Source organism: Eptesicus fuscus, chromosome 8 (assembly GCF_027574615.1).
Source record: "Eptesicus fuscus isolate TK198812 chromosome 8, DD_ASM_mEF_20220401, whole genome shotgun sequence".
NCBI lineage: Eukaryota > Metazoa > Chordata > Mammalia > Chiroptera > Vespertilionidae > Eptesicus > Eptesicus fuscus.
The window spans coordinates 17610084-17625853 of NC_072480.1; the positions used below are offsets into that span (position 1 = coordinate 17610084).

At 42.1% G+C, this 15770-nt stretch overlaps 1 protein-coding gene across 1 annotated transcript in view; it reads right to left on the reverse strand.

Annotated features, from left to right (window-relative positions):
• Nucleotides 1–310: 310 nt before the first annotated feature.
• The window catches only part of COG3 (component of oligomeric golgi complex 3), an 83883-nt gene continuing 68423 nt past the window's right edge, over nt 311–15770 (reverse strand). The window contains exons 20-23 of the mRNA XM_008145562.3: nt 15119–15194; nt 9016–9143; nt 8138–8236; nt 311–2954 (exon numbers count right to left, since the gene is read on the reverse strand). Coding sequence (XP_008143784.1) covers nt 2925–2954; nt 8138–8236; nt 9016–9143; nt 15119–15194 — 333 coding nt within the window. The 3' untranslated portion in view covers nt 311–2924. The remainder of the gene's footprint in view (nt 2955–8137; nt 8237–9015; nt 9144–15118; nt 15195–15770) is intronic.

Sequence of the window (15770 nt, forward strand, 5' to 3'; positions counted from 1 at the left end):
TTTGTAAACAAAGAAAAATTTAAATTCCTTCAACTAATGAAGCATTAAGATGCTTCAGAAATGTCTTTCCACAATATTCATCTTGCCAAAAGAACCCACACTGCAAGTAAAAGTGGGGGAGTCGGAGTAGGATTGGCGGAGCACACCGACGTCAATATCCTGCTTGTGATGTAAAGTGTTACAGTTTTACAAGATGTTACCACTGGGATCTGTCTGTATTATTTCTCACCACTGCACATGAATCCACAAGTTAGTGCAATAACAACTTCAATTAAAAAATTTTTTAAAGAATCCACACACAACACACACGTTAGGAAGCAAAAATCTTTGTTTTTTTAAAAATTCACATTTCTTAAAAACAGCAATTTCTAGCTAAATAATATAAAGCCTTTTAAATTAATTATTTGAAAGTATGTACACTCTTTGTATAAGTAAACACTTGAAACTGTACAGATTTAAACAAATATTCATTTAGCAAACAAGTTGGACCACTACCACCTACTCAGCACTTGGTAAGGTGTTTGAGTGTTTCAGAAATAAGATTCAACACGAGAACAAGTGCTGTCAAATATTTTGATCCTTAAGAACACACACTGCTCTGTACATCAAATTACATCAATCATAGTATAGTACATTAATCATGCCCTTATTTCTTTGGAAAGGCTTTTTAAAAATCAAATATACAACATAATACACAAAACTGGGTATTTTACAGTATATTTCATTAAACATGTATTTTAAATAGTAAATGGAAGTAGATTCAATCTTCCTATTTCATTCATTTCATGTCAAAGAATGAATATGGATCTTCTTTACCTTCCCAAAATATAGCCCTATCAAGCAACATACATCACTAACTTAAACTGAGTTGAAAAACGAGTGACCTGTTTAAAATGACAGACATGTAACCTACCTACACACTGCGGGCATCTGCTCTAAGGGGATGAGAAAGCCTGCTAGTCACGCAGAATGAGGTCTGCTGGCCACATTCCACAACACCTGTCAGTGCTCCATCTCTAGGCTAGTGTGTGAATGCTCAAAATTCCTTTCAATCTAAAAAGCAGGCTGCATTGACTCTCAGAGGCAAAAGTAACCCACCCAGGAAATAGGTATTTGTAGGAAAATTCAAAGAAGTGCATAATGTATTTGACGATCCCTGATACAGTGTGGTAGATGCTAAGGGTGGGCCATCCTCATCCTCCTTGTCTTTGTTAGTAAAATGTATTTGCTGTAGCGGGTACAGGCACAACCACTGAATATAAAGAACTACTAAACCTGAAGGCAGTGTACAGAAGGCTGGTAACCTTGACCTGCAGGCATGAGATATGCTATTCATCAGGTTTCCTTCTCTCCTGTGTGTACAGTTAGCACACATGACAGTACTTCCCAGGCACAAACACTGGCTGTTGTGCCATGAAAATTCACACTAGATCCTGCACATGTGCAGGCTGCAACCCCCTGCAATTCAAGGAATACAGACACTGGGACCTTCCCTGAGGTCCCTGACTCTTGAAACTAACACATCAAAAACACAGGAAAAGGGGTGGGAGGAGGTAGAAGAGGGCAAAGGGAGGGCAAAGGGTGGCAGAAAGAGACTTGATTTTGGGTGGTGAGCACACGATGCAGTGTGCAGAGGACATTACAGAGTTGTACACTTGAAACCTGTATGATTTTGTTAATCAATGTCAACCCAATAAATTCAATAATAATAATAATGATGATGATGATATTTTACCTTCCCAAAATAGAGCCCTATTGGCGTGGCTCAGTAGTAGAGCACTGGCCGCGCACCAAAGGGTCATGCATTCAATTCCTGGTCAAAGGCATGTACCTGGGTTGCAGATTTGTTTCCCAGCCCCATTTCAGGAGCATGCAGGAGGCAAACGAGTAGTATATCTTTTTCACATCAATGTTTCTCTCTTCCCCTCTCCTGCCCCGCCTTTCAACTCTCTAAAAAAAAAAAAATCAATGGAAAAAATATCCTCTGGTGAGGATTAACAAAATAACAATCTATATATATATAAACGTCAAGCGACTGCAACGACCAGAACTACCGGTCGCTATGACGCGCACTGCAGCCAGCCAACCAGCCCGATCGGGGGCGGGGCCGGCCGGCCAACTCCTGTGGCCCCTCCCCACAGGAGGCTCCCCCTACCCCTTGCCAGCCCAGCCCTGAATGGACCCCGATCAGGGCCAGGGCCAGCAGCCAACCTCCCGCAGCCCCTCCTCCCGGCCAGCCCAGCCCCAAACAGCCCCAATCAGGTGGGCCGGCCGGACCCCACCCATACATGAGTTCGTGCACTGGGCCTCTAGTAAAAATGTATTTTTTAAACACAGGAGATAACACCCTGAATTCCCAGAAAAGCAGCATGTGTTCTCAGAAGCATCCAATCTACTCCTAACTAAATTTCAATGTGACAGGAGAAACATTATATTGAATGTAGAAATAACATTTCTAGAAGTAAAAAAATAATAATAATCACTGTGGAATGCTCAGTGGTTAAAAGTGTTGCAGTGTTTCACGCGTTAAGAAACCTTACTCTTAGAAGCTTCCTAATTAGCAGTATTTCCATAAAGTTCTTCTCCACACTATCTATTGCAACCTATTTTCATTGCACATCTTTTGCAGAGAACCATTTCACCGCGTGCTCACCATGGTTACCTCTTAAAAACTTACATTTCTTGAGGCCATTTAAATGAAGCAAGTACTGCTGCTCATAGATTAATCTTTGGCATTTTGATGTTTTTACAAGGGAAACAGCCATTTTTAACCCCCTGCTTGTATGTCACCCTGCAGTCCGCGGGGAGGAGCACGCCTGAGTGGTTCTCGGGGACATTCCCAGGACAGTGCCTCGCGTCCGCAGCCGCCTGCCTCTCAGCCGCTCCTGGACAGACCACTTACAAGCTCCGCCGGACTGGTCTGGTTACTTAGAAACTGACAGTAAGAGGTTCAGCTGTAAAACAAGGTGAAAGGCGACGTTAGTTCTGCTGTGGAATACCACGGGAAAGTTGTTTAGAGCCTCAAAAACAGGATGAGAGGAAAAGTCTAAGATTTTTAAGAGAACGGGTAACATGGCTGTAAGGTATGAACTGGACCTGCGATGCTGACCTGATTGCTGAAGCTGCCACTGGGCACGGAGTTTGATGGAGGCCCGTGGGGAGTTACACACATCACCTAATCCAGACCCTCAACTCATTCAGAGTCCAACGAGGACGACAGAAAAAACTACAGACCGACACTGACAAGGGACAGAAATGCACCTAAATCATCAACTCCACCTTTTTCTGTGCAGAGTGTGCTTTCAGAGGAGTTGTATGAATGACAAATTCTTTGAAAGACTCTCAAAAGCATAAGAACAGGCATGACAAGTGAATTTCCGCTCACACGCTCATTCTTACTGAACCCAGGAGCAGGGGCCCTGGCCACTCTGTAAGGGGGCTGTGACACGGAGCCTGCCAGAAAGCCAGAGACATCCACCTGGTGACAAAGGGGAAATGACAGCCTGCACACGGCAGGTCACCCAGGCCCTAGCAAGACTTTCAACTAAATGAACAGAGCAGTGAACCCTTCTATAAACTATTTTGATAATCAAAATAATCATGCATCCCTGGCCAGTGTGGCTCAATTGGTTGGAGCGTTGTCCTGTGCACTGAAGGTCGCGGGTTTGATTCCTGGTTGCAGGTTTAATCCCCAGTTGGGTGCGTACAGGAGGCAACCAATCCATGTTTCTTTCTCACATTGATGTTTCTCTCTCTCCCTCTTCCTTATTTTCTCTAAAATGAATATTTTAAAAAAAAATAACCCTATAATCCAGTACAAGGAACACAAAATCACCTCTGTGTTTTTCCTGACCAACATATAAAACCTGGATCTAACCATGAGAAGAAAGACAACTTCAAATTGAGGGACATTCTACAAAACAACTGGCCTGTCAAGGCAAAGAAAGGCAAAAAGGCTACAGAACTGCTCCAAATTAAGAGAAACTAAAGAGCTGTGACAAGCAGCAGCATCTGGGCTGGAGCCCTGAATATGGACTGTGGGTTAGATAATAGTATCAACGTTACATTTCCTGTTTTGAGCATTGTGGGAGGGCAGAGTAAGAGAATTCCTCATTTTTAAGAAATACACTGAAATATTTCCAAATAAAGGAGCACAGTGTCTCCCAACTTCCTCTCAAATGACTTAAAAAGAGGGGCAAGGAGGGAGAGGAAAGGAGAAAGCAACAATAATAAAGCAAACTAAACAGCTGAGTCAAGTTCCTTATTACCATTCTTGCATTTTTCTGCAGGTTTGAAATTATAAAATAAAGTTGCAAAAATATTTGTACAGATGCTCCTCGACTTACAATGGGGTTATGTCCTGATAAACCCACTGTAAGTTGAAAATATCGTTAAGTTAAAAATGCATTTGATACACCTAATCTACCAAACATCACAGCTTAGCCTCGCCTACCTTCAACGTGCTCAGAACACTTACATTAGCCCACGGCTGGGCAAACGCATTTAACACGGTGCCCACGGTAGAATGTCGGTTGTTCACCCTCGTGATCTGGGAGCTGTGGCGCTCTGCCCCTGACCAGCAGCATGAGAAAGTATTGTGCCACATATCACTAGCCCAGGAAAAGATGAAATTCAAAATTCCAAGTACAGTTTTTACTGAATGCATATCACTTTCACACCATCGTAAAGTCAAAAAATCGTAAGTTGAACTATCATAAGTCAGGGACCGTCTCTACTGCCATACATTGGGTCTTAAGAAAACGGGTCATTGGAAGGAGACTTGACTTAGGGTGGTGAACAGAGTACAATATACAGTTGATGTATTATAGAATTGCATCCCTGAAGCCTATAGAATTATATAAACCAATGTCACCCCAATAAATTCAATTATTTTTAAAAAGGAAATGGGTCACAAAAATTCAATTTCCAGGGAAATTTAAAATGAGCAAGGAAGTGAGAGTAAACCAGATGGTTCCCTCCAGGAACAATGCATAGCATGGAAATACAAGGTTCTGGTTTCCACCAGGCAGTTCTTAGCCAAGTGACTTAACCTCTCAAGGGCACAGCTTCTTCATAAATAAAATGGGGTAAATATAGGAAGGTCAAGCGAAGATTAAATGAGATGATACATGGCAAATGCTTAGGACAGCACTTGGCAGCAGGCAATAATACCAGCTATTATCTAGAAAATGTTAACAGTTCTGAAACAGAATCAAGGCACAGAAAAAATGAGGGTCACAAAAAAAAATGTTTTTCAAACTGTAGGTTTCAATCCACTGGGAAATCATGAAAATAATTTAGTGGCTCAAAAGAATAAGGAACACAAAGACGAAAAGCAAAGCAATTGAGTTGCACAAACTGTAAATCTTTTAAAGTTACAGATATATGCACACATACACTAAAGCATGCATCTCGCTGACAGGAGTCACGTGAAAACTCAGGAATTCTGTTCTTAATAAGTCCTGCCCCGCTACTCCCCACTTACAATCATGCAGCTGACTATGACTGAAGGAAAAAAATTAGACAACTATGTTGAATGGTCTCTCTTGGATTTGTAACCACTGAACTCAACTGAGCCTTCCTCCTCACAGCTTTAGCACCTCACTCTCAGCGGTGACCTTCCTGTTTCACTCACACACGTGAAGCAGAGGACAGCTTCCATGAGCTCCCAAGACATCCACTACTCCCGCACATGTGCCCCCCGCTCAGCCTTCTCTCCTTTTCCACAGACGGAACCCCAGGCATCTAACAAAGGCTCCACCTCCCAACAGCTCCTGAGATTCCATCCCCCTTCTCTACTCAAGGACGTTTTTCCAGCATAACTTTTTCCCTCTCTTTGGTTCTTCCTCATGAACAAATAAACATGCATTTCCCCCATTTTTCAAAATAAAAAAGGAAGGTTAATAACAATGACAAATAAAAAGTTACCTATAGTTCAATAACAAAAATATTATCTACAGGGGGGAAAAGGAAAAGGCTGTAGGGTCCTGGAATGGGAAGCAAGACATCTCCAGATTTACCTTGTCTATAATTCTGACTTGGAAACCATGTAAATATTTTATCTAATTAAAAAACAAAATTAAATCAAAATGGGGGAAAATATCTCTAAATATTAAAAACAAACCTAACTAAATTATAGTTAATAATATAATCACAGAATATAATTACTTCAAATAACTTATAAAAAGTCTATTAATGTACAACCCTAGAATTACAGAGATAGCTTTTAAACTATGATCCATTTTATCCATACAAAGGAATATATACAGCCATGGGAAAAAACAAAGTTCTGATGCATGCTACAACATGGATAAGCTTTGGAAACATGCTAAGAGAAAAAGACCAGTCATAAAAGGCCAGAGTAGGCAAGTACATAGAGACAAAAAGTAGATTAGTAGAAGAGTAGAGAATGGGGAATCTGCTAATGGGTATGGGATTTCTTGGGGGGGATTAGGAGGGGGGGGGCATGAAAATATTCTGGAATTAGCCCTAGCTGGTTTGGCTCAGTAGATAGAGCGTAGACCTCCAGACAGAAGGGTCCTGGGTTCGATTCCAGTCAAGGGCACATACCCAGATTGTGGGCTCAATCCCCAGGAGGGGGCATGTAGGAGGCAGCCAATCAATGATTCTCTCTCATCTTGAAGTTTCTCTCTCTCTCTCTCTTTCCCCCTCTCTCTTCCTCTCTGAAATCAATAAAAATATATTTTTTTAAAAAGGAAGGAAGGAAGGCAGGAAGGAAGGAAGGAAGGAAGGAAGGAAGGAAGGAAGGAAGGAAAGAAATGTTCTGGAATTAGTGGTGAAGGTTGTATAATTCTGTGACTATATGAAAAACCAATAAACTGTCCACTTTAACGGGTGAATTTTATGGTATATGAATTATATTTCAATAAAAAATGACCCATTTCTCCTCCAACTACCACCCCATCTTTTCTCTCTCCATATAAAAAATCCCTCAAAAGATTTACCCACACGCTCTACCTCTAATCTCTCTCCTCTCAGTCTCCATCCACTCCAATTAGGCTCTCACCAACCTTACCACTTTCTCCCAAATTCTCTAGTTCTTACTATACTAAAATACTAAACTTAAAATATCATCTATAGAACCAGCTTACTCTTAATACATAATAGGTTAAAAACTTGCTGACTGAACCAAATGAATCACAAACTAAGTTCTATATTGAGTTTTCTAAAAACAAATACTTCTAACATCTTATCTCTAAAATAACATTTTCATTTGAAATGTGGGCCTCTTTTCATAACATTGCAAACAAAATTATTCAGCAACCTAAATACCACTATTTGAATCTTTCACAAACAGTTCATTCATCTTAAACACACCAACTTTCAATACTAGAAAGGATTAAAAAGCAACTGAAAATTCTAAAACTGAAAGGGGGCAGAAATAGAATGTTGGGGAACCAGCTAGTACTGTAATAAATATTAATCCTGCTCTGTTAACTGTGATTGTTTTGTTCTGACTAAAGAAGGCACATTCTAACTTGGCTGGCAGCTGCACACAGGACCTGGGAGCTCACCTGGAAATGTAGCCCGCCCCCTCCCCCCCTATTTGGAGCTGCCCATCATCATGGAAAGATTAACAACTTTATTGTAGAAACCAGAGCCAGAAACCAGAATCGCCAGCCCTTTGAAGATCCCCAGACCTTTTGCATACCTGCAGGCCTTTGCAAATCTCCAGCCTACTTACCTGTTAACTGCTCATTCTGCATACCCTTGGCTATTTCCCCATGTAACCCCAGCCCTTGCATATCACTAGGCCCTTTGAAGATCCCCAGTCCTTTTGCATATCTGTAAACTGCCGATTTGCCCTTTTGCCTACTTTCCTTTGTACTTCCACCAATATAAGCAGCTGGCTTACGGTGGGCTGCAGAGCCGATTTTTGTGGATGACCTGCTACTCTCCCATGCTGCCGGCAATACTGGAATAAACGCTCATATATGACTCAACCCTGTCTCTGCTTAATCGGCTCGGGTAGTGAGAGGCAGCATGGACCCATTGTTTTATTATAAAACCATCACCAAAAATTTGACAAAGTTTGAACTCTTGCTCATCAGAATAAAATATTATACAATATTTACTCAAAAAACTAAATAACAAGAATCTTCGGACTATGGATTACCTGTTCCATAGTAGGACAAGCAATGATGTGGATATCTTCAGGACTGAACTCTTCCTTTAACAAAACATGGAGCTTCTGGAAGACTTGCTGAACATTATTCTGAGAAAGAGAAAAGGCAATCATATTAAGTGAGTCACTAAAGACATCTACAGCCATCTTAAACATGGAGCACTAAGAAAGTTAAATCGTAATGATAATTGCCAAAACGAGTGAAGGAAATGTGTCTTTCATGGGATTACCAAAGACATAGTTTGCACTTAATATTTCACATGCTAGCACAACCCAAGTAAGACTTATCATAGAATGCTTCCTGGAAAAACCAAACCATAGCAAGTCCTGTCCCCCAGAGAACCTTCAGCAGCAATTTCTTAACAAAAGACAATCAAGTTCCTAGACACAAACTGTACTTTAAAAATCAGCCAACGCCTTGGGTAAGGATGTGAGCCCGAAGTAGAGCTGGAAGTTATGAGTTCTAAATTTGCTCTGACATTTAATACCTTAGTGGCTGCTACAAGCCATTTATTTCCATTACTCACCAGTAACACAGGTGTAATCCCTTAAAGACTGCTCTTTCAAGTGTTGGGCCACACATCCAATGTGAAGGTCTAATTATTTATTTATGTATTTATTTACTAATTTCTACTTTTAGGGAGAAAGTACTTCAGTGACAAAGTGAGGGGGATGGCAGGTATAATCAGATAAATGCCTCTTGTAAACCTTTCAAGAATCACAGAGATTATTAGTTAACTTCACCAGAATAGTATGCCAACAGGAAGTTATAGTATTTTTAAGTATCTACAGGAAGAGGAAAATGGTAGACAAGGCCAGAACACTTGAAGAGACTGGCCAACATTCAAATAAATTATCATGATACTCACCCTAACAGGTTTAAACAAGATGAACTCGGTATCTTTATTGGATAGGTACAATGACATACTTCTCAAGGTCAGAGGCAGCTTTGCTTTTATGGTCTTGTAGACACTTGCCACAAGGTCACTGACCTTTGCTGGAAAGAAATTAACCTCATTTGTGTCACAAAGAGAAGAAACATTTCCATTTTAATTCAGAGGGGAATATAGGGAGAGAAAAATAACAAAAGACTCTTCATTTCCCCAAAGAATTCTTTCACTTTTCTTGTTTATCAAGTTTAATCACAAACTCTATAAACAGTAATAAACTTCTAAATACAAAATCCTAATCCCCAGGGCTAAGGTAGCAAGAAGAATTCCTTGGCATGCGTCAGGACATTCACTGGGGCTGTAATGTGGGTGTTGCCTTTGGAACTTGGAGATTAAGTGCTAAGGTAAATGAGCTTATTCATCTGCAGAACTGACTCACAGTAAGAGATGCTCTCTGCCTTACAAGATCATTCAGAAAATATCCACATACACTGAATGGGAACTAAATATTCATTTGTTACATTCTTATACTGTATTATCAAAAAGGGAATAGAATTCCAGAAAATTCTAACTGAAATAATTATGTAGCCAAAGTGTAGTGTCTGAAAAAAAAGTTAAAATAGAAAAGAAGAGTAGCAATCTGTACAAAAGTATTTAAGAGAGGAAATTAACCTAGAAAGCTACAAAGGAAAAAACTGATTAATAATTCAAAGATGCTCAACCTCACTCATAATTAAAGAAATGCATATTAATATATTTTCAGATTAGCAAAAATTAAGATTGTGAATATCCACATTTGACAGGGGTATGGGGAAAGACTCCGTCATCCACTGATGATGGGAGTACAAATTGGTTCAATCTCTTTGGAGGGATATTGAGCAATGTCTAGCAAAATAAACAATAACCTTTCTACTGCTAGAAATTTACCTTGGATGTACTCACAAAATAAAATATGTGTGTACAGGGACATTTCTTAAAGAGTGTATGGAAAAACAAAAATACTAAAAATAACTTAAGTACCATTAATAAATGTATTAAAAGAAATTGTGCTACAGGGATATATTCTGTGCATCCATTAAACTGAATGGATGGAGCTGGATAGATTGGTACAGAAAGGACCCAAGCTACAGAGTAAGTTAAAAATGCAAAGAATAAATATAATCTTATTTATACAACATGTTTTAAGTCCATATAAGTTAGTATATACATAAATAATATGGGGAGGCCCAGCTGGCGTGGCTCAGTGGTTGAGCGTCAACCTATGAACCAGGAGGTCATGCTTCCATTCCCGATCAGGGCACATGCCCAGGTTGCAGGCTCAATCCCAGTATGAGGCATGCAGGAGGCAGCCAATCAATGATTCTCTTATCATGACTAGAGGCCTGGTGAACAAAATTCATATACGGGTAGGGTCCCTAGGCCTGGCCAGCGATCAGGGCTGATCTGTGGGGCAATCAGTGGGGCGATCGAGGGGCCCCCGCTGGCACCTGCCTTGGCCGGCCTGGCCCAGCCCGCTTGCCAGCCCCGCCCCCTCTGGCACCCACCTTGGCTGGCCGGGGGGCCTGCGGGCTGGGGGCAGCTCCTGCGTTGAGCATCTGCCCCCTAGTGATCAGTGTGTATCATAAGCGACCAGTTGTTCCACCAGTCATTCCGCCATTCGGTCGATTTGCATATTAGGCTTTTATTATATAGGATGTTTCTATCTCCCTCTCCCTTCTTCTCTGAAATCAATAAATATATTTAAATAATAATAATGGGAGGAAATCATTACTCATGGTTACCTCTGAGAGGATTAGTATGGAGGTGGAGAACAGAATTACTTTTCATTTTATACTTTCTCACAATTCAAATTTTATATCATATCAAAAAAAAACTTTTTTTTTAATTGAGGACAGTTGTGGTAGAGCTGGATAGGAAAGTGCCAATGCTCTCAAGAAGAACAAATAATCCAGAAAGGGGTTATTTTTCGTAAAATACATGAAAGCTCCTTTAAGACCATTAATTCCACAGGCTCTTGTTCTGTCATTACTAACACACTTCAAGGTTCACTAACAGTTTTCAGAGCTCTTGATCACCAAAAGGTGTGTCTGGAGCCTGGTAAATAAAGTACAGTAATCCTCCCTTATCTGAGGTTTCACTTTCCACATTTCAGTTACCCTCAGTCCACCAAGGTCCAAAAATATTAAATGGAAAATTCCAGAAATAAATAATTCTTAAGTTTTAAATTGCACACCATTCTGAGTAGTGTGACAAACTCTCGCCATCCGAGCCAGGACATGAATCACCCCTTTGTCCAATATATCTACGCTGTATTTGCTTGTTAGTCACTTAGTAGCCATGTCCGTTATCAGACTGACTTTTGCAGTATGGCAACGCTTGTGTTCAAGTAACCCTTATTTTACCTGCAGTGATGCTGCTAATTTGGATATGCCAAAAAGAAGCCATAAAGTGCATGTAGGAAAAAGCATAGAATTTACAGGGTTCTGTACTATCCTTGGTTTCAGGCATCTACTGGGGGGTCTTGGACTGTATCCCCGGTGGAAAAGGGGACTACTGTATCCTCCAATTCCTAAAAAGACATTATTTCCCAGAGTAAATTAACAAAATGACATCCTAATTTATAACTGGATCTCCTGTGAGTTTATCATGAAATGAACCCTGTAACCTGATCAATCTCATGAACCAGTAACGCTGGGTTTCTAGAGGCCCAAAACAACTCCCTCAATTGTTTTTGATGCTCCCATCTCAAAAGCTACAAAACCTGTCTTTGACATTTAAGTGTGGGCTTCTTGTATTACAGAGCAAGAAAAAGCAACTCCACAGCCAGCCCCAGTGGCTAGTCAGAAGATACAAGTAGGTAAACTGAAGTCCTATCATTTGCCAAGATCTCCTCACTTAGAAAAAAACAAAATGGGTTAATAACAAAGCAGCAAGCCCGATTTTAATCTGTTTTTCTGTCAGCTCCCTTTCAGCGACAACTCTAGTGATGCTTAAGAGCACAACACACCAACACTGGGGGGTTCTATTCAGATTCCACTTGAGGAAAGGACCTTTCCAAAGGGCACCATGCATCAAGCCCCTGGGCGTGGCTGCACTAAATATAAATATGCCTGGGCCTACTTGTTGGTTTCTATCTATCTGAAGGAAGATTACACCCAAGAGTTTCATTTACTTAAACACTCAAAATAAAATCAGCTCCTATTTCGAGATAAGCTCTGTAAGTGATTGAACCTTCGCCCAATTAATCCAAAGATGATTAGAACTCTTTCTAGAACAATGCTGAATAATGCACTAACAAATCTGCTCCTGAGCGTGAGGGGTCAAACATCTGGTCGCCACCAGGTCAACCATGCTTAGAATTTCCAGTACTGTAAGAGAATCTGGCTTTGCGTCTTCTGACAGAATGTGCTGCGGCATCGAGTACGCTCTCTGTCCTTCAGTAAGGTGGCAAAACCCCAAACTCATACAATAAATTGAAGGCCTAAAGCATGTCACAAAGTTCACTTGCAATAAAGCAAATCAATGCAAACTTATATTGACATCAACAAAGTTCACATTGCAAATTTTTGAAATAATACCCTGTCTTCCTTTCAGTACAATTGATAATTCTCTACATTTACAAATCTTCCTAAGAGATACAGAGCTACTCTTTCAACTTCTTAGTTCTAATTCAACTTTAAATTAACATGAGGCAGCACAACTGGCATGACTCAGTGGTTGAGCATAGGCCTATGAACCAGGAGGTCATGGTTCGATTCCCCACTGGGACACATGCCCCAGGGTTGCAGGCTAGATCCCCAGTGAGGAGGCATGCAGGAGGCAGCTGATCAATGACTCTCTCTCATCATTGATGTTTCTATCTCTCTCTCCCTCTTCCTTCCTGAAATTAATAAAAATGTATTTTAATTAATTAGTTAATTAACATGAGGCAAATTGACCATCACTCCAACAAACAGGATGGCCACCCCCATGGCCATCCTCCCCAATAATATGCAAATTGACCATCACTCCAACAAACAGGATGGCCACCCCCATGTGGACACAAGATGGCTAGCAAAGGAGGGCAGTTGGGGGGGACCAGGCCTCTAGGGGAGGGCAATTGGGGGGGACCAGGCCTGCAAGGGAGGGCAATTAGGGGCAATCAGGCCTGCAGAGGAGGGCCGTTGGGGGTGACCTGGCCGGCAGGGGAGGACAGTTGGGGGAGACCAGACCGGCAGGGGAGGGCAGTTAGGGGCAATCGGGCTGGCAGGGGAGCAATTAGGCATCGATCAGGGTGGCAGGGGAGTGGTTAGGGGGTGATCAGGCTGGCAGGCAGAAGCAGTTAGGGGCAATCAGGCAGGCAGGCAGGTGAGTGGTTGGGAGCCAGCAGTCCTGGATTGTGAGAGGGATGTCTGACTGCCTGTTTAGGCCCGATCCCCTAAACGGGCAGTCGGGTATACCTTGAGGGGTCCCAGATTGGAGACGTTGCAGGCTGGCCTGAGAGACACACCGCCCGTGCATGAATTACGTGCACCGTGCCTCTAGTCTATATATATAAAAGCCTAAGGGACTGAACGACCGAACAACTGGTCAACCAGTCTCTATGACACACACTGGCCACCAGGGGGCAGACGCTCGATGCAGGAGCTGCCCCCTGGTGGTCAGTGTGCTTCCACAGTGGGAGCGCCGTTCAGCTGACCGACGGGCACCAGACGCCAGGCTCACGGCTGGCAAGCGCAGCTGTGGCGGTGCGAGCCTCTACTGCCTTCGCAGCAGCGCTACCGAGCGGCAGCTGTGGCAGGAGCAGTGGGGCCAGGATGAGCAGGAGCGGCGTGGGGCCCAGCCCAGGTTCAGGCTCCTCCCTGGCTGCCTGCTGATTCGCACACTACTACATCCCTCAGGGGATGTTGGACTGCCGGTTTCGGCTCAATCCCTGCAGGCCAGGCCGTGGATCAGGCCGAAACCAGCAGTCTGATATCCCCAGAGGGGTCCGGATTGCGAGATGGCACAGGCCAGACTGAGGGATCCCACTGGTTCATGAATCTGTGCACCGGACCTCTAGCTAAATAATAATAACTGAAAATTTTAGAATGGCATCAGTTCTTTTTCCCAAAAGAAATACCTGACAGACATAACATTCATTTATGTGGAAAACCAATCATATTAAAAACCTAATTCTAGATTATATGCTTATCGACAGCCAATTCTTTGTAGATGCTAAACCAGAATCATTCTTTGGATCTCCCTCACAGTGAGCAAAAAGCTTCCCTACCAATCTGGACACAGATTATCCCAAATTAAAACACTGATTTTTTTCGCCATTTTGCCCTTTTCAGTTTCAGAGAATCACTATCACGGTATGAGCCGGGGACAGCCAAATATACCATCTAACAAAATTATTTATTCAGGTTTATTGGCAGCTTAAAATATCACAAAATGTACCTAAAATAACTCACAAAGTTAGTCATGATTTTAAATGTGTAATGTCTAATGCTAAAGATAAAAAACAACAAAAATAACCTAGCACACATAAAAATGTACATTTAAGAAAGAGTAAGATTGGGAACATTTCAAGCGTATCTGCCCACTCCCAACTGACACTACATTTTTTTACCATTTTTCTCAAACACTCTAAAACACTGAACAGAGGGTGCAGCTTGCATAAAATGATGAACAAAATAATGTACCACATTCCTTTATAATACTTGAAAAATAGTAGCATTCATTCTATATACTATCATCTACAGTATTTTCATCAAAAGTGTATAACACAATGAAAAGTGGTTGTATAGAAACCAGCAGCCTCAGTGACTCCATCTAAGCCACATTTTATTTTTAACTGTGTGTGTGTGTGTGTGTGTATGTATGTGTGTGTGTGTGTGTGTGTGTGTGTAAAAGTCTTCCTTCCTTGAAATGCTTGTTGAAATGCAGGTAGTGGTGGCGAATAAAAAAAGACCTGTCAGCTCGAAACTGCATCTTGTATTAAGCCAAACCACAGTAAGAGCAGGAAACCTGCTCCAAGCTGTCAGAGCAAGGACTATATAAATGGAAATTAATCAATATCCTAAAAAAAAAAAAATCCCAAATAGCAAAATGTGAATACCTGGTTGTGCCCACGGCTGCTGTGAGAGAGTGTACTTGGGTCCTCCCTGACTGGCCATTGTTTTTAATGCTGAAACCTAGCAAAAGAGACAAAGAAAAAGTTTCATTTCATTGATGACAAATTAAACTAGTACTTCTCTCAAAAGATACATACCACTATTTGAACCTATCTATATATATTCTATATATATAAAAGCCTAAGTGACTGTTACGACCGAACAACCAGAACAACCAGACGACCGGCCGGTAGCTATGGCGCACACTGACCCAGACCTTGCTGCTGGGGCCCTGACAGCCCCGAATCCGGTTCACCCGCACCCAGACCCAGACAGGAGGGAGGAGGGAGCCCGATTCCTCACAGAATTGGCCTTTGGTTAGTGTGCTACTGGGGCCTGACAGCTCCGAATCCGGTTCACCCGCACCTTGGACCCAGACAGGGCGAGACGGCCCCCATCAGCCCTGATCGCCAGCCAGGTCTAGGAACCCCACCTGTGCATGAATTCGTGCACCGAGCCTCTAGTTAAAACATAATGAGTCTGGCCAGTGTTACTCATGGTTGAGTGTTGACCTATGAACCAGGAGGCCATGGTTTGATTCCAGGTCAGGGCACATGCCCAGGTGGCAGGCTTGATCCCCAGTGGGGGCAAGTGCAG